This window comes from Zychaea mexicana (genome assembly GCF_025766255.1).
Source record: "Zychaea mexicana strain RSA 1403 chromosome Unknown BDB00scaffold_74, whole genome shotgun sequence".
Classification (NCBI taxonomy): Eukaryota; Fungi; Mucoromycota; class Mucoromycetes; order Mucorales; family Lichtheimiaceae; genus Zychaea; species Zychaea mexicana.
Genome location: NW_026516737.1, coordinates 1 through 21292, shown reverse-complemented (window position 1 = coordinate 21292; position 21292 = coordinate 1). Strand labels below are relative to the sequence as shown.

The 21292-nt window shown below is 44.0% G+C and overlaps 9 protein-coding genes across 9 annotated transcripts; 3 read left to right on the top strand and 6 right to left on the bottom strand.

Moving 5' to 3' along the window:
- Positions 1-51: 51 nt before the first annotated feature.
- BDB00DRAFT_917872 (uncharacterized protein) lies at positions 52-2175 on the top strand (the record flags this gene model as incomplete). Its single annotated transcript, XM_053128718.1, has 8 exons — positions 52-237; positions 312-749; positions 849-928; positions 1004-1215; positions 1296-1491; positions 1554-1607; positions 1674-1787; positions 1884-2175. The coding sequence occupies 8 exons, from the start codon at positions 52-54 to the stop codon at positions 2149-2151; spliced, it is 1548 nt and encodes a 515-aa protein (XP_052976456.1). The 3' UTR covers positions 2152-2175.
- Positions 2176-2260: 85 nt separating this feature from the next.
- Positions 2261-3029, bottom strand: BDB00DRAFT_875517 (uncharacterized protein; the record flags this gene model as incomplete). The annotated part of the gene is made up of 4 exons (XM_053127364.1): positions 2261-2284; positions 2377-2622; positions 2709-2782; positions 2846-3029. The coding sequence occupies 4 exons, from the start codon at positions 3027-3029 to the stop codon at positions 2261-2263; spliced, it is 528 nt and encodes a 175-aa protein (XP_052976455.1).
- A 514-nt stretch (positions 3030-3543) lies between these two features.
- Positions 3544-5841, top strand: BDB00DRAFT_838715 (FtsJ-like methyltransferase-domain-containing protein). The gene is made up of 10 exons (XM_053124651.1): positions 3544-3636; positions 3741-4075; positions 4146-4202; positions 4293-4442; positions 4526-4571; positions 4635-4793; positions 4857-4951; positions 5052-5455; positions 5536-5592; positions 5673-5841. Exons 1-10 carry the CDS (start codon positions 3609-3611, stop codon positions 5773-5775), a joined length of 1434 nt encoding a protein of 477 aa, XP_052976454.1. The 5' UTR covers positions 3544-3608; the 3' UTR covers positions 5776-5841.
- On the bottom strand, positions 5842-6474 carry BDB00DRAFT_838712 (hypoxia induced protein conserved region-domain-containing protein). Its single transcript, XM_053124650.1, has 3 exons — positions 6322-6474; positions 6119-6211; positions 5842-6037 (listed from the first exon to the last, which is right to left on the bottom strand). Exons 1-3 carry the CDS (start codon positions 6431-6433, stop codon positions 5919-5921), a joined length of 324 nt encoding a protein of 107 aa, XP_052976453.1. The 5' UTR covers positions 6434-6474; the 3' UTR covers positions 5842-5918.
- Positions 6475-7599: 1125 nt separating this feature from the next.
- BDB00DRAFT_875514 (uncharacterized protein) lies at positions 7600-7966 on the bottom strand (the record flags this gene model as incomplete). The annotated part of the gene is made up of 2 exons (XM_053127363.1): positions 7600-7680; positions 7829-7966. The coding sequence occupies 2 exons, from the start codon at positions 7964-7966 to the stop codon at positions 7600-7602; spliced, it is 219 nt and encodes a 72-aa protein (XP_052976452.1).
- Positions 7967-9840: 1874 nt separating this feature from the next.
- On the bottom strand, positions 9841-10653 carry BDB00DRAFT_875513 (uncharacterized protein; the record flags this gene model as incomplete). Its single annotated transcript, XM_053127362.1, has 1 exon — positions 9841-10653. One exon carries the CDS (start codon positions 10651-10653, stop codon positions 9841-9843), a length of 813 nt encoding a protein of 270 aa, XP_052976451.1.
- A 1776-nt stretch (positions 10654-12429) lies between these two features.
- Positions 12430-15214, bottom strand: BDB00DRAFT_961212 (uncharacterized protein; the record flags this gene model as incomplete). The annotated part of the gene is made up of 6 exons (XM_053129728.1): positions 12430-13000; positions 13084-13560; positions 13672-13887; positions 14002-14276; positions 14363-14790; positions 15048-15214. The coding sequence occupies 6 exons, from the start codon at positions 15212-15214 to the stop codon at positions 12911-12913; spliced, it is 1653 nt and encodes a 550-aa protein (XP_052976450.1). The 3' UTR covers positions 12430-12910.
- Positions 15215-15729: 515 nt separating this feature from the next.
- Positions 15730-18294, top strand: BDB00DRAFT_838708 (uncharacterized protein). Its single transcript, XM_053124649.1, has 5 exons — positions 15730-16511; positions 16596-16762; positions 16854-16989; positions 17080-17241; positions 17328-18294. Exons 1-5 carry the CDS (start codon positions 15783-15785, stop codon positions 18282-18284), a joined length of 2151 nt encoding a protein of 716 aa, XP_052976449.1. The 5' UTR covers positions 15730-15782; the 3' UTR covers positions 18285-18294.
- A 371-nt stretch (positions 18295-18665) lies between these two features.
- Positions 18666-21292, bottom strand: BDB00DRAFT_917866 (uncharacterized protein; the record flags this gene model as incomplete). The annotated part of the gene is made up of 3 exons (XM_053128717.1): positions 18666-19822; positions 19902-20365; positions 20462-21292. Coding segments are annotated over 3 exons (2111 nt in total), but the record flags the coding sequence as incomplete, so codon positions are not given.

Genomic DNA, 21292 nt, shown 5'->3' with positions numbered 1-21292 from the left:
AATTTTTTTTACCACTTTTGATATTTGCTTTCCTTTCCCGATCGATCTGCCATGACAACTACGATCGACACGATCAAGCAGTGTCTGACCGATGCTAATTTGGGCAACGATGCCAATAAATACTATGAGATAGGTATCTCGGCTGTTCAAGCCTTACGCCAAGTCCAGTGCTGCTACCGGTGTTGTCTTCGTTTCGTGAGCGCTCGCGACCTGAAACTTTACACCGTCTCTGAGCAGGTTCGGATCAACCCATATTATGTTTTGTGCAATGGCGATTGTTTAATCAAACAACACAACTGTGTCTTACGCAGGAATTAGGCTCCCTATTTTCTCAATTGCTCAAAGAGAATCACTCGGTAGACGTTTGTACCGCCTGCGTTGGCTCGCTTCAACACGCCGAAAACTTCGTAGAGACGATTGGTGAACGGCTACAACAAGAAAGTTATCAAACCAAAAACGTCAATTTGAATTGCACTCTGCCAATCAGTTTGCTATCTCGAGACCATTTGTTACGACTTTATCTGCGCGACACACTCAAGCTTGACACGCTCGCTGCTCCACGCGATCCAAAAGACCCATTCAAGCATATCATTGCTGCACAGATCAAGGGTAAATTTGGTGTCGGGTTGTGGAATAACGGCCCTTTGCGAATGACAGTAATTGTCGAACACGAGCCTACGGCACAGGAGCATATGTTTTTGACCCAAGTAGAAAAGCCTGTCCTTAAAGTGCGAACAAAGCGACGAAAGGTAAAACATTGGACCTAAGGGATGCTCTCAAGCGCCACGAATAATCTGGAGAGATGGATATGTTCTTCTCATGATGGGACGATTCATAATTTCGTTTAGGGGAAAGTGCAAATTTGGGGTGATTCTCGAGCCACTGTTGTAGAGGCACTCAAGGCGCTGAAGGACACTGAAGCTTCTTCGTAAGTCACTTTATCGATAGATTATTATTGAAGCTTTCCTCCTGTTAACGATCACTTTCCCAACGGATAACCCAGACTTACTACTATACCACCTGCACCACAAACTGCACAAGCAACATTATCCGAGGTACATTTAGTCCACGAATCAGCCTACGTTGGAGGAAGATACATCAAGAACTCTCGTGAATACAGTCAAACACCATGGAGTGTCAAGGGCAAAAAGCTGGCAGAGAACAGTGTGTCAGAATGCATCTGTGAGGTGCTCAAAAAGTATTACCGATGTGATGGTATGGTTCTACCTTACATTATGACTTTATGGGCTTCCACTTCGTTCTTGTTTACTTATAGAAATCCTGTGTTTCTATAGATTACAAGTTTGTTTCGTCAGGTCGAGAAGATGCGAATGTGCGGATGCTTGGCACTGGACGGCCGTTCTATTGTGAACTCGTTAACCCTCGCAAAATAAAATTCGAAAAGAGCGAGTTGACTGCGATGCAAGACGAGATAAACTCATTACCTTCCAAGGACGATGTACAATTGCGGGATTTGACGTCGATAAAACCGTACGTGATAAATCACGCTAACTATCACCAAAAAGTCTTTAATAACTGACAGATTAACATAGAAATGATACAAAGACGATCAAGGAAGGTGAAGAATTCAAACGGAAAACATACAGGTAACATGGAGTATGGACGGAATGTAGCTCTTGAAAGTTGTGTACTGACATAATATGTTAATTTAGAGCCTTGGTATGGGTATCTAGTCCAGTGACGGACGAGATGCTCGAAAAAGTAAACCAGGCAGGATCGAATCCATTCAAAATCCAACAAAACACACCAGTTCGCGTATTTCAAAGGTAGTATATCAATCAACCATTGACTTTGGGGAATCAGCGAATGCCCTTTACCGAGAAAAAAGAGTTATTGACGCGGTACATGTGTTGGGTTACTAGACGATCTGGAATCGTCCGTGAAAAAGAGATACATTTTTGCAAAGCAGCAAGACCGGCTAATGTCAAGGAGGACGCCCAAGAAGCCGAAAAACACTTTGCAGTGGTGACCTTGAACACTCAAGCAGGCACATATATTAAGGAGTTTGTCCATGGTGATCTCGGCCGAACACAGCCCAACTTTGCATCACTTGCAGGTGTCCAAGCGGCTGATTTGATTGAGCTGGATGTCACTGCAGTAGATTTGGCATGGCCACCGTCCCAAAAATAATAGCAATGAAATATAATAACAGTGGAGCTATTGCTTTGTTATTTACTTTTAGATTTTTTCTTTGGGGGAGTTAATACACGCGCTGCATATCTGAGATAGAGTGCAGTTTCTACCACTGCAATTCCAATGGCTCCTGCGAGAGATAGTATAATACGCTATACACGTACAGTGGATTAGATATCTGCTGGTCCAAATCCCTGTGGTACATTCCTTTTTATCACTTACAATACCCAATTCGTTCGTCATTGTCCTTGAACCCATGTAGATTGCAGTAAATACTGCAACCATGGAAAGTCCAATATTGAGGATTGTTACGATATGTCCTTGAATTTGTTTCAGCTCCCCAGGCCGAACACCGAATGCATATTTTTCATTTTCTGACGTAATTACCGAGGAAACCATCGATGCATATTCGCGATTACTTTGTTCATCCCGTAGTTTTTGTAACCGTGCTTCTCGCTCAGCCTTTACCTAGTGTATCCAACGCATTTTTTTCCTATAAGAAATGTTTGCCGAATACAAAAAGAAAACATTGCAAATCGAATTTGTTGACACACCTCAGGATCTTCTTCAGGTTTCGGTTCGATATAAACGCTCGTCCCGCGAACAAGTTCGTGAAACCAGACACGGCCTTTAGAAAATAAGTTAATATACGCAAGAATTATCCAATTCATTGAAATCCTTCAAGTAATACCTGGTTGTAGCTCTGAAACAAAGTTGCACGATTCGCGCAACAGACTCAGTGACACGCCATTCTTTTGATCAAGCGATGCATCAACTGCGATCTGAGCCTCTTTACGAAATGTTGGACAAAAATTGGGATCTTGCAGTGCTGTTCTAAACAGCTCTTGCATTGACTTTGTCAGTGTCAGTTGCATGGGTATGTATATTATGGTAAAGAACAATATCTGAGGGAATGGAGGCGAATATGGGGAAGAAAACGCGAGAAAACAAAAAAAAAGAGTGAGCGGGATGAATTGGTCCGAGGGGGCCGTTCACGATGCAACATGATATTTAAGCCCTTCACAATTAAGCTATGCTATATTTGTGTAAGCTTTATTTTGATTGATCTGTCGCAGAAGACGAAACCGTTCGATAAGGATGTATCAATCAGAGACATGCAGAGATCCTTCTGACGCTGACCATCACCATCATAGCTGCATCTTCACAGAAGGTCACTGTCAACGATAACCAGAACCCATGTATTTGAGTAAGTATTACCGTCCGTCCGAGTGCAATATTGCTCAATCGGCTCAAATTTGGGTTAGATCAAAAGTATCATGGCAACAAACAAACCTTAGCTTACATGACAACAGGAACGGATACCCCGAACTCGTGTGCAGCTTTTTTTTTTTGGGCTGTGCACAGCGCACATTCTCGCATTTTTGAAAGCTCCGCTGCATTGCCGTTTGCTTCTTCCGTTTTCCTTTTAAAAAAAAAATCTCTTTCACGGTACTATGAGCGATCACGGGGACTTGTACACAGGTTATTTCTAAAAGCAAGGAATCAACTGACATTAGCGTACTCTTCTTTACTTACCTTTTTTTTTCTCTGGCGAAAAACGCGCGATTCAATATTAAAAAAAAAAGACGACGATCCGGAATATAGAAACACACGCACAGTATCCGGCATTCCGCCACCGTCGTTACGTTCATTACGCGCTGCTGACAGCTATCCTCCACTACATTCACGACATTCTCGCGACGGTCGACCACTTTCAGTTCCAGAGCCACATGCAACAAATTCAGATCATCGTGCTGTCCCGGAATATCGTGGAGTGCCACCACCAAGATCGGCTCAACCACCACCACCACTACCGCCTAAGCTCGATATGCGCGTCAGTACAGACTTTTTAAAGTGTGATCGGGAACATCAACTTGCGATCCAGGATCTTCCTGCCATGATTCGTGTGAGAGAGCCCAAGGTAGCAATTTTAATGCGCGTTACTATGTTATTTGTTCTGTGTGTTTCAGTCTAATGTGGTGTATTTGTAGGAACAAGATTATTTTTGGATTCCTAAAGACCTAGTAGAGCAAACGAATGCTATGCGTGTAACGTACCTTTAAAACCACATCATTTTTTGCGTTTTAGGCAAAGGAACAATTCTTGACTGGAAAATATCTTGAAATTATCTCCTATAGAGTCGAGTGAAAGGTGTTTCATACGAAGCTCGTGCTAGAAGCAATCCGTACGAAAGTATCAATCGATCAATCTTTATGAGTCGCGCGGCAACCAAATTGGCAGCCCTGGATGCTACATTTGCATTGACAGCGACCACGGAAACAAACAAGGCAGGTATATGCAGTGTTATGAACCATATACTTTTTCCAAGCCGACGGTATTAATTGAAAACAATGACACTAATGACATGTAGCCTTTTACATTTGCTGATATTTGTGGTGGACCTGGCGGATTCTCGGGTAAGACACGCATTGCAAAGTTATTATGGTAGTCTGATTCGAATTAATCACAAAAATTTGCAGAGTACTTGTTATGGCGAGTCCATAGTTGGGGTGGTACTGCACATGGGTACGGAATTACCATCAAATCGCAAACCCACGAGGAAGTCAACTGGCATACTGAAAAGTTCCGCAAGGATATACCACTTAATTTCACACCAGTTGAAGGAGCCGATGGAACAGGTTGGGATAACAGTTGTCGACGAACTTTTAATTACAGCAATCAACTAATTAAAGAAACAAAAGGCAATTTGTACAAAGAAGCGAATATCCTTGCGTTCGGTGGAACGGTTCGACAACATACTCAAGGACAAGGCGTTGATTTGGCAGTAGCTGATGGAGTAAGTAGTCCTGGTTTTTTTTACTTGTCCCCGATAATATTATCTGCTTTTGAAAGTACACAGTGTTCTAATAGATATCCGGGGGTAATTACTCGCACAGGGATTCGATTTCACGGGTCAGGAACAGCACCAAGAGCATAGTGCACGACGCCTTTTACTATGCGAGATAATTACAATGCTCACATGTCTTAGACAAGGTGGCTCGTTTGTATGTAAACTTTTCGAGGTTTCCGAAGAGTTTACAGCCGATATGCTCTGGTTGTTATACCAGCTGTTTGACATGATTTGCATCACAAAACCACTGACGAGCCGGCCAGCAAATTCGGAACGCTATATTGTGTGTAAAGGATTACGTGTCAGTTTCCCAGAGGATCTTATCACGACTCTCTTATCAGTGAACCGAAGCTTGGAAACCCAACCTGAACGAATCGGATCGTTCGTCCCACGAGCTGTGCTGGAGGATGATGAAGATTTTGTCAACTATGTGAAAATGCGAAATATAAGGTATGTATCTTTTTGTTCTATTCTTTCTTTTTCAAGTAGAAAGCTTGAATTTTTAACGATAATGGTTGGACGGATCATAGATTTGCGAGTAAGCAACTTGAAGCATTAGGAGTGATGGAACAATATATTCGTCAACCGTAAGTATAAACGATGTAATAAACGACACGCGATGATACGTTATTCTACGAGACTCTCTAACGAAGAATAATCCAATTAGTGACAGGCCACCCGTGTACGATCAAGAATGGGTTCGACGTCAATGCTTGAAGGAGTGGCGGTTACCAATGGATCGTCGTGAATCACCCGAGGAACAACAATAAAAAACAATGGCTAATACGAACGGACAAACGCGTGCGTGCAAACAGCAGGCTGTAATATACATACGGAATGCATTTGTAATTGTTTTTCTTTATGAGTGGTTAGAAAAAATGTACATTGAAAAAGACAAGCAAGAGCTTTAAGACTATTTTTGTTGATCTTGAATGGCTTCAGCTGCAGCGGCGGCTTTAGCTTGGTTTTCTTTGTGCGTGTACCATAAAGATCCACCGACCATGGCAAAAACCGTGAAACCCTGTGCGGCAACTTTATAATACAGTGTTCCATGAGTTCATGCCCTGAGAAAACCCCCTTGCGACTATGCTGCTTTGAAAAATTATCACATACCACGAAGACGAAACATGTTATTTGCATAGGCACGGTTGCCTGTCTTTACACCGACCGTTGCTGCTACCAGCGCGAAACATGTCAATGCAACACCTAAACAAAGTTGTTAAAAAGTTCAGCATGGTAAATGACTTTCCACAATTGAAAAAAAAATAGAAGGCACTGAGGAATTTGCTTCAATCTATTTTCTCAATAGTACGCACCTGCCGGAACCAGCGGCTCTTCCTTGGACTTTCTTTTCATGCGATCCCAAGCGGATTCGCCTTCTAAGGCTATCCTCATGCTATCCAATTCCTCTCTTGTATATTCGGGCATGACGGTGTGTGGGGAGGGGAAAACGAGAAAGCTGAGAGTGTATTTGTCCTGCAAAGTTCCGGTAAATCTTTAATTGAAACTTTGGCGGTCTGACTGTGCTCTTTTTCCAGGTACCCGGCAACTTGGACCATATCAATTATTTATCATGGTGTCAGGACACATCAAATGCATGTCTTACTATGCCAACTTGATTCTATTCCTCAGCTTGCCAATAGGCTAGCGAAGCGGTGAAGGTTACTTTGCTGCCCCGGATATCACTTGGCATTTTGCCCATCATGATGGTGGTCGTCTCTTATTAACCCTTCCGTTAATTTCTCAGGCTAATTTTCCAGCGTTTCATGTCTGTTGTGATACAATGATGAATAAAGTTTTGATGGGTAATACATCCAGTTGCTCCTCCGTTTAAACACCTTGGGATGCGCTGAAGAATAGGATTTAAAGAGGAATATATTGTGAATGGCGGTGATCTTGATTAGGTCGCTGAGGAGGTCAAAAGGGACGAGTTGATAAAATGAATGTTGAAGGCAGGCAGGGGATCATAGAAGCGGTTGCAGTAGTTTGAGTTGCCGAGACGAGGCAACCGTAGTCCTTTGATGCGTAGCGAAACAGATAGGCGCCAAAGATTTGTAGTACATAGTAATAAGAAAAATCAAAAACATCTTTATGATATATCTTCAACAAACGATTGACCGCAAGTGTTCTCTATTATTTTGGCTGTCTTAAAAAGTACTTGTATAGAGTATGGGAAGGAGGGATATCACTCAGCATTACTAAGACAGAAATATCATGACATTCAAACGGATACATAGAGGCAGAGAGAAAGGAATAATGGTCAATGACTCATAGATCCGACAATGAGAATTTTCTCTTTTCTATACCACACTATTATATATTGAGAGATGCTCCAAGCAGCCAATTTGTGTGACATAATAGTCGTATTACACGACTCAAGCAAAACACGCGTTTAGATTATAAGCAATTTCAAAATATGCCAAAAGTATATTTAGAAAAAGTATGCAATGCAAAATATGCCGTAATAAAGAGAAGAGGGTGTAGAGAGCATGAAGGATTTGGGAATAAGATGATGTGTCTACTAAAATAATAGTATGGGAATATGACATTCAACCGAGGACAACAAGAAACCCTTCGTGTATAAATCTCTCTTTTTAGTGGTCGACGTCCTTGACGCCTTGCTTGCACACTCTGTGGTTGTTCGAAAGGATGCCTTCCTGGAGGACGCCGGGAAGCTAGTTTGCGTAGAAAAATCAAATGTTGTATTTAGTAAAAATGTAGTAAAAATAACCATGTGCACACTATGAAGCAGCAGCAACCAGAGTGGACATCGACCATTATTGCAAAAAAACCCCATCCCCAGTAAAAAGCGGTGATACTTACAAGGCCGGACAAATCACCTTGCTCGATACAGCCATCAACGTCGACAGTGTCATCGCCACCGTCTCTTCCACGGGGAAGGGCAGCAGCAGAAACGACAAACATGGCGAAAAGAACAGTAGCAGCGGTAGAGAACTTCATTTTTGGCTTGTGGATGAGATGATAGAATAATAATAAGTTGAATCCGATCACATCCCTCTTTTTATAGAAAAAAAAAGGCTCATCGCTGCTATCTGCTACTGCTGATAATGATGTGACGATTAGTGCGCAAAAAGTGCCGCAACTACTGTCAACACAAACAACTTCTTGGTGTACCCGGAAAATGGTATTGGGATTTGATTTGATTTTCATTAAAAAAACGATGTGTCGGAAGAGTTTTCAAAGGCCGGAAAAAGGGGGGAAACTGATCAACGCTGGACCATATTTGAACGCTCTGCTTCTTCCATTTCTCCATGGTATATCCGTGCAGAAAAAACGGACGTGAATTCCTTCAATTGGGGTGAGGACGTGATGTATCGTGTTGGAAGTTTAATTTACGCATCTGCAAAGGGAGATTGAGTTGATAATACATTGCTTAATATCATTTCTTTTTTTCTCCAACTGCATGATGCCATTTTATCAGACATATTAAATTAGGCTATTTGTTGCTCCAAAAGAAGTACCCGCATGCACCTCTTTGAATTCCGCTATACGATTGATTGGAAAAAACCCCATTTTTCTTTTCATTGCGGCAAGAAGTCTATCTCTAGACTATCAACATAATAGAAGGGAGTGGTCGGTTCTAAAACATCACTCCCACAATCTTTGTTATCCACAATTTATCGGGCATAGACAATGGTTTAAAAAAGGGAGAATTAGGTGTGATACGCGTTGATAATTTGAGATTGTAACTTATGCTTATTTTGGAGCCTTCAAAAGCATTCGAAAGCTTTCCAGAGCATTTTAATTGATGGATATAATGGTTTTCCTTTTACATGAATGCATCAAGCGATATGTCTCTTGCTGAATGCACAACAAGACTTATATGACTGATTTGGGACAATCCTTGCAGGTGTTAAGCAGATCGACGCACTGGCGGATCTTCTTGCAATAGAGATAGTGATGGTTAGGTTCCATAGGTAGATAAATACGTTGAAACCGCTATCCTGTTATAGAACAAGACAAGCCCTTGTTGCCCTCGTCATTGAAAAATGTTGCATCTCGTCTGGATAGTGTGATTGTAATAATGCGTCGACCCAATGCTGCTCTATTGAGCTTGTATGTCTACCGAAACACCCATAACGTGAGCATCTACTGGATCCTCCAACGTATCGGCAGCATTCGCGTATTCTTTTGGTAGCGGCATCTTTGACGACACATTGAGCATGCTCTGGCAAATCCAACGGCAGACCGCGAATAATTGTATCCCACGTACGGAGACCTTTCAGGAATTTGGAAGGTTGTTTTCGGTGTCTGAAAGATGATAAACGGCGGAAAAAGGGCAATTTGTATCTTTTGGATGCATATGTTGCATGCCTGCAGTTCTTCTTGGCGATCCGGTCGTGGAATAGTGCTTGTATAACCACCCACTTCTCCCTATTACCGCTTTTGCTAGTACAATTTGGTAGGGTGGATTTACGAAACGCGTAGAGTTTGAAAGAAAATCGAGAAAAAGTGTTTGACAAGCAGTAGGTGTATCAAGATTTGCATGGTTGAAGGCATGAAGTGTACAATAAATTTTCACTGTGGCCATACTTTGTGACGCACAGTAGCTACATTTTGGAAGAAAACGCTGAGAAGAGAAGTTCTATGGCTCCAATTAAATATAGTTCCGGCAAGTACTTATGGCTTTATTGTCTTCTTTGTGTACATCTACTTATAATGAATTCATGATACATAATATGTAATTATTATGTACATTAGCGGGAGGTCACAAATGTAAGTTTTTTTCACATGATAGTAAGCAAATTTAATGCTCATATAGACAATTTCACTTTTCTGAAACAACAACAACAATGTATTGTGGTGTGTAGCATTTACAGCGATCCAATTGTGTCATTTTCATTTGGACAATCTACAGTATTATGATGGTCGAGACTTCGGCAGTGTTGACAATAAAAGTAATACTTGGATGGCCATCGGGACAATGTGTAAAATGTGTTGTATATGAACATGTTGTGTTTGGCACCGCAGTTCCAAATGCTCATCAAATGGGTCGGGATGTTTACAATGAAGCAGGCATTGGAATTATCGTGATGCAAGGGCAACGTATCGTTTCTTTGCTGTAGACTAGAGGAATCGACGAGGACATCGACTAGATACTTACCAGCCTCACCATTGGTGATTGAAAAGCAACTGGCTATCCTTTCGATGACAGCGCTGCTGACTACATTGCGAACCATGGAAGGAGAATCAAGCGGGAGAGTAGACGATAGGGCATAAACTATGTATTGTGGATCCTTTGGTGCTGTCTGATAAACCCGTAATCCTGGGAGAGCCAAGAAGCTATTGCCGTCTTCTTTTTCGTCGTGGCTTCTAGTAAGTGGTTGTTTTTGCATGTGTTTAAAGCCCAATGCTGCATTCTTGAGGATGTTGCTGTATTCAATTCTGTTGGAAAAGAGAGCCTCGATGATCACTGGTGGTATCGATGTGTTGCTAACCACTCCATTCATTATACGAAATTCCTCCAGACTTGACTGCGAAAAGTGTTCTTCAAACAGTGTACACGCTGTGTCGGGATCCATGCCAGGGTAGTCGAACGCAAAGAGAAGTATATCTGAGGATCGAGGATGATGGGAAAAGCGGAATCTTTCCACGTGTCCAATCTTTTCAACGCCTGGGTAGGTCATTGTCAAGCACGCAAAGAAAAGAAGAGTGAGCGATCTATTTTATTGAGGATAATAGATCTGTTAAATAGTTCTTTGAGTTCCCCATATTGAGAAATCTGTCGTCAGTAATAGCAACAACTCAAGACGAAAGAGGTTATGTGAGCTGCTTAGATAAAGACCTTGCATAATGTCGTTCTCGGAAAGAATGAATAATACAATACTTTGATGAGTTTGGTAATTCGTAACGTTTGTTGTGGATTATTATATCGTAATAATCAACGTCTGTTACATTCACCCTTAACATTAAGTACTGTAATTTATACCCTCCCATCAAACAGTACGAAAATTCTGTGTATCAGTTGTATTAATGAATCGATGGAAAAATCAACAAATGCTGCCTTAACCAATGCAGGCGTCAGGCTTTGGAGAATACGGTTATTGTTGACAGCAATGATCTAGACAACAGTTAACTTTTATTGTCGTGTATAAATCATTACATAACAGAGCCGAGCAGTAGATTCGAGATGGTCATACACGCCGCTATATATTTAGAAATTCATGAGTAGCTCTATCTTGTCTTGCACTCTAGGATACCGCTGCTTCTTGTTGAGCATTGAGGATCATGCCACGCTTCCATTTTGTCGGCAGAAAGAACTTTAATATAATCAAGGGGTGCTGGGGGCACCCGACTGTTATTGTTTCATCATCCGGTATGCTTAGTGGTATTTACCTCTACTTACCAGGAGCCACATTGACTGCGCGACATATTATGATAGCACTCTATGAACACCAGCGAGACATACGATACAGAAATACATGTATACATGTAGCACGGAATTCAAAGTAGTAGTGTGTATGTGACATCAAAGATTTTTTATTTTGAAAAGTTATGCATTTTCATGAGCGTCAACTGTTGCCAGATCTGCACAATCTTCGGAATCGTGGAAATCAAGACTTGAGCAGTTCTGACAGTAGAAATAATACTTGTGTGGCTGTAATAAGTACCGCTTGTTGTAGATAGAGATATCTCGCATCACAATGTAAATCCGGTCGCTGTCCCAATTCGGTGGGAATTTGACAATAAAGCATATCCTACCATCGTAGTAATGCGAGGATTTTCCGTTCGCTTGCCGCGTCGAATCAACGAGTACATCGATTACATATCCGCTGGCTACACCACTAAGGCATGGGAAACAATCAACTATCTTACGAATCAAAGCTGCTCGAACAATGTCTTGTGCCCTCGAAGGAGAGTATAGATACGAATAGCTATATATTAGATTTGAAGCTAAATACACATCAATGTCAACAGTGCATGTGTTGTGAATTGGTTTACTATTTTTAGTGCGCGTTGTCACTCAGAAGCAACAAAATTTTGAGATTAAGCATTGGAAAAGAGAAAAGTTCTACTTTTCTTTTAGAACATAGTGTCTATTATTGTTTGCGGCTAACCATCCTCTTCTATAACCAGTGTTGGAAAGGTGAAGGGGGGGGACTCATCGAGAAAAGGAATGGTTATATGTGTGCCATTTAAGCTGTGGATACAAGTGTGATAGAATCATCTTCAACCTGGCAATAACTACGTGGTGACCAAGAACTATAGATTTACTTGTCTCAACGGATCCCCAACATCGTAAACTACCTTGTGTGATCTTTCCAGATGATCTTATGTTGCCATTTATTTGATCATGTAGTGTAATATATGAAGGACTTGTCATTATAGCTACAGATTGATCTACTGTATATACCCCGAAAAGTCTAGCCACAGATGCTGTACAACAAAAAAAAAAAAAGAAACCAGATTTACATATTTGGAAAGCCGTCAACAAGATGCGCTAATTGGGAATAGAGTATATACTCCAATACATGTGCTTATTATAAAGTTTGTGAAACCCCATTCCAAGAAATAAAGCACATTTTTATGATATAGAAGAAATACGTCATTTAATTATTTTTATTACACATGTAGCCTTCATGTAAATCTGAGGAGAGGAAAGAGAGAGAGAGAGAGAGGAAAAAAAAGTATTCACAAGGAGAGTTCTATGATGAAAGATATGAAGAATAAGAGCGTCTGCTAGACAAACAAAGAAGAATGGATGTGTGTGTATAATATGTGAGGTGGTAGTACAAACGGGGTAAGCGAAAAAAAAATGCGGGAGTATGTATAGTGTGCTGTGCTGTGCTGTGCTTGTTACATATGGTCGGCGTGTGGGTGAGTAAATGAGTGATTGAGTGAGTGAGTGATATGGAGGTGAATGAATAGCAAAATGGGAATGGGTTAGCCCAAGCTCCATTGAGTGGCCAGCCAGTCGTACGTCGTCAGTGCATCATCGCTTCCACAGAACGGCGCCTTATCTTTGCGGTCAGCCTAAGAGGGGGAGGGGAGGGTGCACACAAAAAAATATATTAGTAAACGCACAGCACAAGAACACGAGTACAATCTCAACTTACTCTTGGCAACGAGATCGTCGAGTCATCTGATTTAGAGTGGAAAGCGGCGAGTTTGCCGTAACCCTGGGGACTGATGATCCGATAGTCGGCATAACCAAGCAACCAGTTCTCGATAATGGCACTGTTTGTTCCGGGCGTCATCCGTTCGATCGTCACGTCGACCGGGTTCTCAACGTGAATGTACTTTTCAACCTGATCCGGCTCAATGTGGTCGACCTGCAAGCCAGTGACGATCGTCGACGTCGTCTTGTGGTTGGCACCCAGGTATTTTTTGGCCTTTTGAGGATCTTCGTTCAGTGACTTGAACTCGTCGCGCAGCTTGAGCGAATCGGTGATCATAAAGTATACCACGTGCTTGTGGTGAGGCTTGCGCTTGGCATCGGCCAATTGGTTTGCACACGTCAGAAAGTAATCCCACTTGTCAAGGTCGTTCTTGTCAAATTGAGGATTGGCCAAGGCGTTGTCATCTGTACGGATCTAAAACCCCCCAATGCAATAGCAGTTAGTATTCTCTCTCTCTCTCTCTCTCTTTGCGCGTCAACAACAGCATCCGTTTACACTCCATAATCAATCAAAGGTGTATCTTACCTGCATGCCAATGCTGAGCACGCTCTTCATGTCAAACAGATGGCGGTAGGCGTTGATGAAGCGACGCGAGCCAACGGTGGGGCGGAACAGGTAGTCGGTCAGACATCCGAATGTATTTTGTTTAGTCAGGCCCATCTTGGCCAAGACTTTTGGATATACGGCAGACTGCTTAAAGGTGCGGATAATGTACCCACGGTTGGAGCGGATTTCCACAAACTAAGCCATGGCGTCGCAAAAAAAAAAGGTAACATGAGCCCTAAACATGGCAAAAGAAAATAACCAAAGGAAACCCCCCCCCACCCCCACCCCTCACGTGCAGCGATATCTTACCGTTCCATTCCACAAGTCATCAAAGTTCTGCAAAGGACCATCAGGAAAGAGCGTGTTGCCAAGCACCGGGTATTTTTGGTTTAGCGTGTCCACCTGCTGATACGTGAATCCTAGCTCCTTGTTATCGAACAATCCCTTCATCTCTTCCGGCTTGTAGCTCCAATCAATGTGAGGCTTCTCGAACAAAGTCTCCAGCGGAATCGGGTTGGCGTCGGCCCAGTGAGCCAGATAAGCACGGTCGGTTAGCAAGCCATAAAAGAAGGTCGAGATCATGCCTAAATGCGAACCATGGGAGGGTTGTGTAAGTAAGTTATTTTGGGAAGCTTTAAAACACATTTTCTAGAAAATATATGATATATACCGCTCATCCGGTCTGCCGTTCCGCCGCAACCGCGGTTGCCATTGACAGGCACTTCCTTGCAAAGATACGAAACAAACAACGGCTCTTCTTCAAGATCACCGCCTTGACCGTTTCGGATCAGCTCCATCTGCTGTAAACGGCGTTGGTGCAGAGCAGTGTATTCTTCTTGCCAGGTACCGCATTCGCCCTTTTCATTGTATGGCGTTGCGGGGTTGAAGCCATATTCTGGTTCGAATACGTTTCTGCAATACGAATCGATATCCTCGGCAGATGCCTGTTGGATAGCATTGAGCAAGCTGGTATCGGGACCCGGTGGCGTATACGTTCCATCTTCAGACGGGTTGATATAAAGTTCATCGGGAAGAATGCAAACGTCAGGTGCGGTGTTATTGTCATCTTCTGTAGTAGTAGTAGCATCATCACCGATACTGTCAGGTTTAGTAACGTCCGATTCGTTATCGTCTTCGAAAGCCGTCGACGGTGGAGGAGCTGCTCCTACTGCTCCTTGTGGAGTGTCGGGTTCACCGTTCGTTAGCGTGCCTGATTCTGATTCTGATGATGCGACGGCATTGTCTTCGACTGTGTTGTCGCTCGTAGGTGCCTGATTCCAAGTTGATTCTAATGAAAAGGATGATGAGCAATGACTGACGACTCGACCTCCCGGAGGGGGAGGGAGCAAAATTACAATGATAAGCGAGAAAAAAAAACCCTACGGGGATACACGAGCGAACCAATGGCCATCAAGATTACGGCAATTAGACTGACGATCGTGAGTGCTTTGGCAAGCTTATATTTGAACAGCAAGCCATCGCCGTTCGTGCCGATACGCTTGTAAGACGGCCCGGATACCATCTGTGAGAAATTTAGACGAGAAGAAGAACAAGAAGAAAGAGCCTATCTTTTCTTGGATAGCAGGGAAAAATGGCAGATAAAGACACTCGAGGAGGCTACACACAGAGAAAGAGAGAGAGAGAGAGAAGAGAGAAGAGAGAAGCAGGAGCAGGAGAGAGAGAGAGTCGATCTTTGAGACTTTTTATTTTTTTTTCTTCAACAGCGACCCAAATGGGGTATTGTTCCAACTTTTCCCCCCCTCGTGCTTCTCGCCCGCAACTGGGAAGCCCTTGGCGGCAGTTGAACCAGGGCATCGAGAAAAAGAAGACGAGGAAGAGTGTGTGTGTGTGTGTGTGTGTGTGCAAGCCCAACGGCTTTGCTCCGATATTTAAGCTTTTGCTTTCCCGGCGAGAAAAAGTGGAGCAATAGTGGTTGTTGCATTCTCCTGTTTGACAGCTCCCCTTGGCAAATATCACAGCACGGCTTTGTGTCGCCGTGGTTGTTGTTGTTGTTGTTCAACACAAAGAAATAGCGTATGATGGTTCTAACGGGGTGGCAAAAAAAAAAAAGACCTCCAGCCCTTTTAAACATGCGTCACGAGAAACTCTCTTGGAAAAAAAATTCCAAAGGGGAGGGGGGGCAACAAAGCGCTTATTCACACCACCAGCCACACTTTAAACTTCCCTTCTTCTCTTCAACCTATTTTTCTTTCTTACTGTTGAGAACCATGTCTTACGGCACTCGTAACAACAACAACTCTAACAGTGACGACGACGACGACGACGCTATGGACTCTGTGGAAATGGCGAGTCCGGCATGCTACATGGGCATAGTCGATTGGGACTATGGCTTCGACAACTTTTTCAGCAAGGACATTTCCGAACGAAGACGCTCATGTCAGACTTCAAAGCAGCAGAAACAATGCTCATTGCAAGCAACTGCAGAAACTGCAGACTCTGAGAAAGAGGACAACCCGATAACGTCGTCGTCGTCTCAAACCACACCGGCAGCTTCGTCCTGCACCCACAACAGCAGCAACAATGCTCCCAAGAATGATCATACTAGTGCTGAAAGCAGCAGCAGTAGTAGTGGCAGTCCTTTTGGGCCAGTGCAACAGCAGGAAACAACGGCAGCAGCAGCAGCAGCAGCAGTTGTCGAAACAACAGCACAAGAGGATAGTGGCGATAATGCCGGGACCACGGAAGGTTTCTCCGATTTTTGCGGAGGAGAACAAGTGGAGGACGGAGACGTTGAATGGAGTAACGAGGATGACTTTGGAGACTTTGCAGAGTTTGATGAGTGGGAGGAGGACAAGCAGGTAAAGATTTCTGCAGAAATGCGCGTGGAGGGTGTGTGTGTGTGTGTGTGAATGTTTGTTTATATATGAATCCAACATTACTAGGACACGCACCACCAGCAGCAGCATGACGAGTTGCTCAACGCATGGAGCACGGTGCTGACACAGATTTGTTTGGATGACAAAAGAACGGACACTGGCGAGAGAGACGAATGGGTCTCGTCACATGGCCCAAAAAGCATCCGATATTATGTCTTGGAAGAAGCTCATGAGTAAATATGTCCCTTCTCTCTTTCCACTCCACTACTCTTTTTTTTTTTTGACACACACACACACACACACACTATACTCTTTTCCCTCCAGGTCAGTGCACAGCAAAATAACTTGGACCTCAGTGACATATACCATGGATCAAGACACAGGCGTCCCACGCGTCAGATGGCCACACTCGAAAATCGAAAACATGTACTTGGAAGCGCTTCATTGCGAGCGTCTTGAGGTAAAGGCACTGGTAACTGGGTCGCTTGAACGGGCAAACAAACGCGGGGCTGAATATCTCTACACTATTTTGTTTTGGATTTGGGCTTAGCCTTCCACTGCGCCACTTGTACCCTCTATGCTGTCAGTCGGAGACAAGCATGACACTTTGAGCGACGACGACGACGACGATGATGACGATGCTAGTGATATCCAGCCTGCTCCATCGCATCGATTATCTTCGCAGGAGAAGCCACAAGCACCATCACCCAAGGTAAACACATCTGTCATTTGGATGAATGGTAAACGAAAAGAAAAAGGTAGGAGGGGAGGGGACTCACTCGTTTCATCTTTCGACAGCCACCCACAACACCCAGTTCCTCGGTCAAAAGCCCTATTTTTGGATTTTCCTTTTCAAAGTTTTTGCCACGCTTATCCACCACCTCGCTCCCTCGTTCCGACTCCTCTGCTCCAACATCAGCCACGTCCACCCAGCGCTATTCTCTCGAAAGCATACCCAGAACAAGCGATGGCACCGGCACCACGTCCCCGGGAAAAGATCACTCTCATCGATCTCGTACATCATCGCCAATACCACCTCCCGTCATAGCCGCATCACCACCACCACCTATCCTACCCCAAAGCAACTCTGCTGAAAAGCTCGAGTATCTGCCACAACAACAAATACACCTCCAGAATCAATACCTTGGTGATACCCAAAAAGCAATACCCGAAAAACGATACAGCTTGCCTATTTCCAGTAGTAGTAGTAGTAGTAGTAGTAGTACCAATGGCTCACCATGGAACACCCATACCAGCACATTGACTGCTAGCATGACAGCTGAACAGCAGCAGCAGCAGCAGCAGCGTCGTCGACCCATGACCATGATCAACACATCACTTGCAAACAAATCCTTCAGCATCCTTGATCTCGACGACGACATAGTATCGACTCCACCAGCATCTTCTAGGACATTCTCATTTACCCCGTTGACACCAACACCGACGCGTGCAACCAGTATCCCCACGCTTATACCAAAGAAAGCAAGCGAGCCAATCCAACAAAAAGATCTACATACTAGCAAGGGTGGTGGTTGCTCGTCACCTGCAGCTTGTACTACTACTACTACTACTAGTAGCACCTCCTCCTCCTTCTACTACCAGGACAAAGACGACCAGGAATTTGGGGAATTCGCTGGGAGCACCAACGACGAGTTTGGTGATTTTGAACAAGCAGACCAAGAAGAAGAAGAAGAAGAAGAAGAATGGGGAGATTGGAATGGTGTTGGTAGTACCACTGCAATAAGCAGCCATTAAATAAACGTGCCACATTTATAATTTGAAATGTCGAAATGGGAGAATGCAAACCAAACATGAAAGAATGTCTTTTTTCAATAAACAAACTTTTTTTTTCTTAGCCAAGTAAACCCTTCATACGGTGAGCTTAAAGAGAATGTACGCTATCGGCCCTTTGTAAAGCGTCGCTTTTTCCAGAAGGTAAGGGAAATATGGGATCGTGTTTGTGGCCAGAAAACACACATTTTTTATCCAGCTTCGCGCGGAGACAGCTGAGCACCAGGACTGGTGTCACGTCTTGAATCGCTGAAAAGCGGGTGAGAGGATGTAGGTGGGTGCACGTGATCGGGAAAAGGGGGGGATAGGGGTGCTATTTGCAGACATAGCCTTTGTCATCCCTAACACAGCAATGTTGAATCCGCCTACTGCATCGCGATTGAACGTACTTTGGCTGCGACTGGGACACGTAAGATTCGTGCACTTGAGAGCGCCGTTGGCCGGTCGCAGCTTTCCATCCTCGCCACGGTATTTTTGCAGTGTTGTTGGCTCGTGGCAGTATGGGCAAGTCTTGCTGGACCGGTACTCGTCAGTGATGCACAGATGGCTGTTTTCCGGTGCGTCCAGTTCTTGCTTTAATTTTTTGCTTGCACCTTGTTGGTGCTTCTTGAACCCTTTGTTGCCGGCCCGCCACGAACCAAAGAAATGCAATGTGGGTTTGATCCCAGGTAGGCGCCAAGCCGAAGCTAATTTGCTGTGGTATATTTTATGACGCAGCTCACGCCAGTCGTGACAGTTCTAGTACCAAGCACCCGCACTGTATGGCGATTGACAAACGTAACGCGGTACGCAAGAGTCAATTTCTTGGATTCCATGGCTTGTTGGATCTTGGGAAGCTTGAAAAACGCACCGAAAACATCGCGCTTGCGCCTCCAGTCGACTGCCTCCCTTTTGCTTGTAATCTCCCCTTTCGGTGTCTCAGCTGGGATCTTGAAATCCCCCGAGAAAAGGGTGTACAAAACGTCGGTTGATATATGCAGGGATTGGTCTTTTTCATCGACAGAAGGGAAGGTGGCCCATTGGTTCTGTTGAGGACCGATCAAAGCTACAGCTGTGTTGGTGATGTATGCAAGCGGCGCACATTGATGGATCGTCAGGCTGTCCTTGTCATCGGTATCGTCGTCGTCATCTTCATCACTTGCCTCTGGCATGTAATACGGTCTAAGAGCATTGCAAATATGAGCAGCAGCTTTACATTCACTATGCGCAAGGTTTGTCCCTTGAAAAGCAGCATCTTTGATGGTCTGTGCGCTGACGTCTTCCGTGGCCTTGTCCAGTAATCTCTTGATTATTGATACCAACGCTCGGATCTTTCGAGTACTCGTTTCAGCGTCTTCCGATGTTGCTGCTTCGTCGTCTTCTTGCTGCTCATCTGCAGTGCAGACTTTCAAAGGGTTCGATTGCTGGACAGCAGAACGAAGCGACCGTGTCACTTTTTGCGTTTTTTTAATGGAGTCTCTTTCTTTGTTGGCACCAGTAGATGAGCTTGGGAAACTGTCGACCTTTTACGAAAAGAAAGCACGTCAGACACTATTCAAGTATCGTAACAGACGTAGTAGATCAATAAGTGTAGATCATTACCTTCGCCTTCCACTCCTGCGTTTTCAGCAATAGCTTATCGGTGACTTCTTTGTTCCTCTCTCGTACGATGGCCCACGTGAGTTCCTTGATGTAGTAATGCATAGTGTCAATGGCATGTTTTTTGGAGACAGGTGCTTTGGTTTCCGCTTGTGCGTTGTTCTGCTCTTTGGCAGCTTTCTTCAGTTCAAAATATTGCGAACGCTTTTCAAGGAACGCAGACAGACGTTTTGGGGCCAAAATTGCACGTAATAGCAAGGTAGACACAACGCGAAGGTCCCGATCATGTCTTTTGCGTGTCCATAGATTGTGAGCACTGGTAACAAATTCCCGCAACCCATTGTTCATCGCACCGTTGAAGAGAAAGTCGTCCTGCTTTGTGACATGTCCAGACTCGGCGATAGCAGCTCGGATGTCTTTGAACACGGGTGCTTCTTTGTTTTCGCGTACACTCGACCCAACGCAACCTGTCAATGATATACACACAGTCATATAATTTTAGCAAAGCATTCCAGCGACAAAAACTGCACTATTCTTAATCACACGCAACCTCGTAAACTTACCAGACAAAAGGTTTGAGAAATGTTCAAAGGTATAGATACGTGCAGCTTGTAAAGCATCTATATCTGCTGGTATATATGTGACGTTGACGGCGGTTGGACTATCTTGGGGACTGTGCTTCTTGAAGTCGAATCTCGGTACCAGTGTTTTAAAGTCAAATGCTACTTGCTGCGTTGGGATACCACAATGACGAGCGGCTTCCCCAGAGGCGATCAGACTGGTCAGGAGTTCGGTAGCACTTGACAGCTGATGAAGGCAGCGACCAACTCGATCTTGTTCGCTCAGAATAGTTTGTAGGAATAGTTCGTAATCTATTTCGTCACGAAGGATCGCCCGCAAGCTGAAGGTGATGGTCTCGTGGAGCTTTGTTGTTTTATTGTCACTGTCTCCTTCAATGGCCTCCTCCTCCTCCTCCTCGTCATTGTCATCCCCATCTTTGCCTTCTTCGTATCCCTTGTTGCCGCTGCCGCTGCCGCTGCCACTGCCTCTGTCACCGCTACTGCTTTTTGCATCATATCCGAGAATATCGTCCCAACTGCTGATTTGTAGATATTGTCGGACTTCTTCAAACAGTTGATTGCCTTCCTCTTTGTATGTATTGATACGATCGAAACTCTTGTACGAATTCAATCGGTTAGCGAACCAGCTAACAGCTACTTGTAGCCGTGGGTGATTTCGTAAAATTGACTTTTGTATTATATCCAAGATGCCTTTGGGCAATGTTTTTCGATTGTTGTGCTGTCGTTGGAGCTTATCAAGGTCTTTCAATGCGGCTGCAGCAGTAGCTGATTTGTCTAGGGCTTTTTCGGTTTCTTTGCGGAGGTGATATCTGA

What these genes read in the sequence shown, in the direction of transcription:
- BDB00DRAFT_838708 (XM_053124649.1), top strand. Translation starts at nt 15,783, where the DNA reads ATGCGTCACGAGAAACTCTCTTGGAAAAAAAATTCCAAAGGGGAGGGG. An exon ending in GTCTTGGAAGAAGCTCATGA is followed by an intron (nt 16,763 to 16,853) that starts GTAAATATGTCC and finishes TTTTCCCTCCAG; the next exon opens with GTCAGTGCACAGCAAAATAA. An exon ending in TTCATTGCGAGCGTCTTGAG is followed by an intron (nt 16,990 to 17,079) that starts GTAAAGGCACTG and finishes ATTTGGGCTTAG; the next exon opens with CCTTCCACTGCGCCACTTGT.
- BDB00DRAFT_838712 (XM_053124650.1), bottom strand. Translation starts at nt 6,433, where the DNA reads ATGCCCGAATATACAAGAGAGGAATTGGATAGCATGAGGATAGCCTTA. An exon ending in AGAGCCGCTGGTTCCGGCAG is followed by an intron (nt 6,212 to 6,321) that starts GTGCGTACTATT and finishes AACTTTGTTTAG; the next exon opens with GTGTTGCATTGACATGTTTC. An exon ending in TAACATGTTTCGTCTTCGTG is followed by an intron (nt 6,038 to 6,118) that starts GTATGTGATAAT and finishes TGTATTATAAAG; the next exon opens with TTGCCGCACAGGGTTTCACG.
- BDB00DRAFT_838715 (XM_053124651.1), top strand. Translation starts at nt 3,609, where the DNA reads ATGAGCGATCACGGGGACTTGTACACAG. An exon ending in TGGACCTGGCGGATTCTCGG is followed by an intron (nt 4,572 to 4,634) that starts GTAAGACACGCA and finishes AAAAATTTGCAG; the next exon opens with AGTACTTGTTATGGCGAGTC. An exon ending in TGAAGGAGCCGATGGAACAG is followed by an intron (nt 4,794 to 4,856) that starts GTTGGGATAACA and finishes AAGAAACAAAAG; the next exon opens with GCAATTTGTACAAAGAAGCG.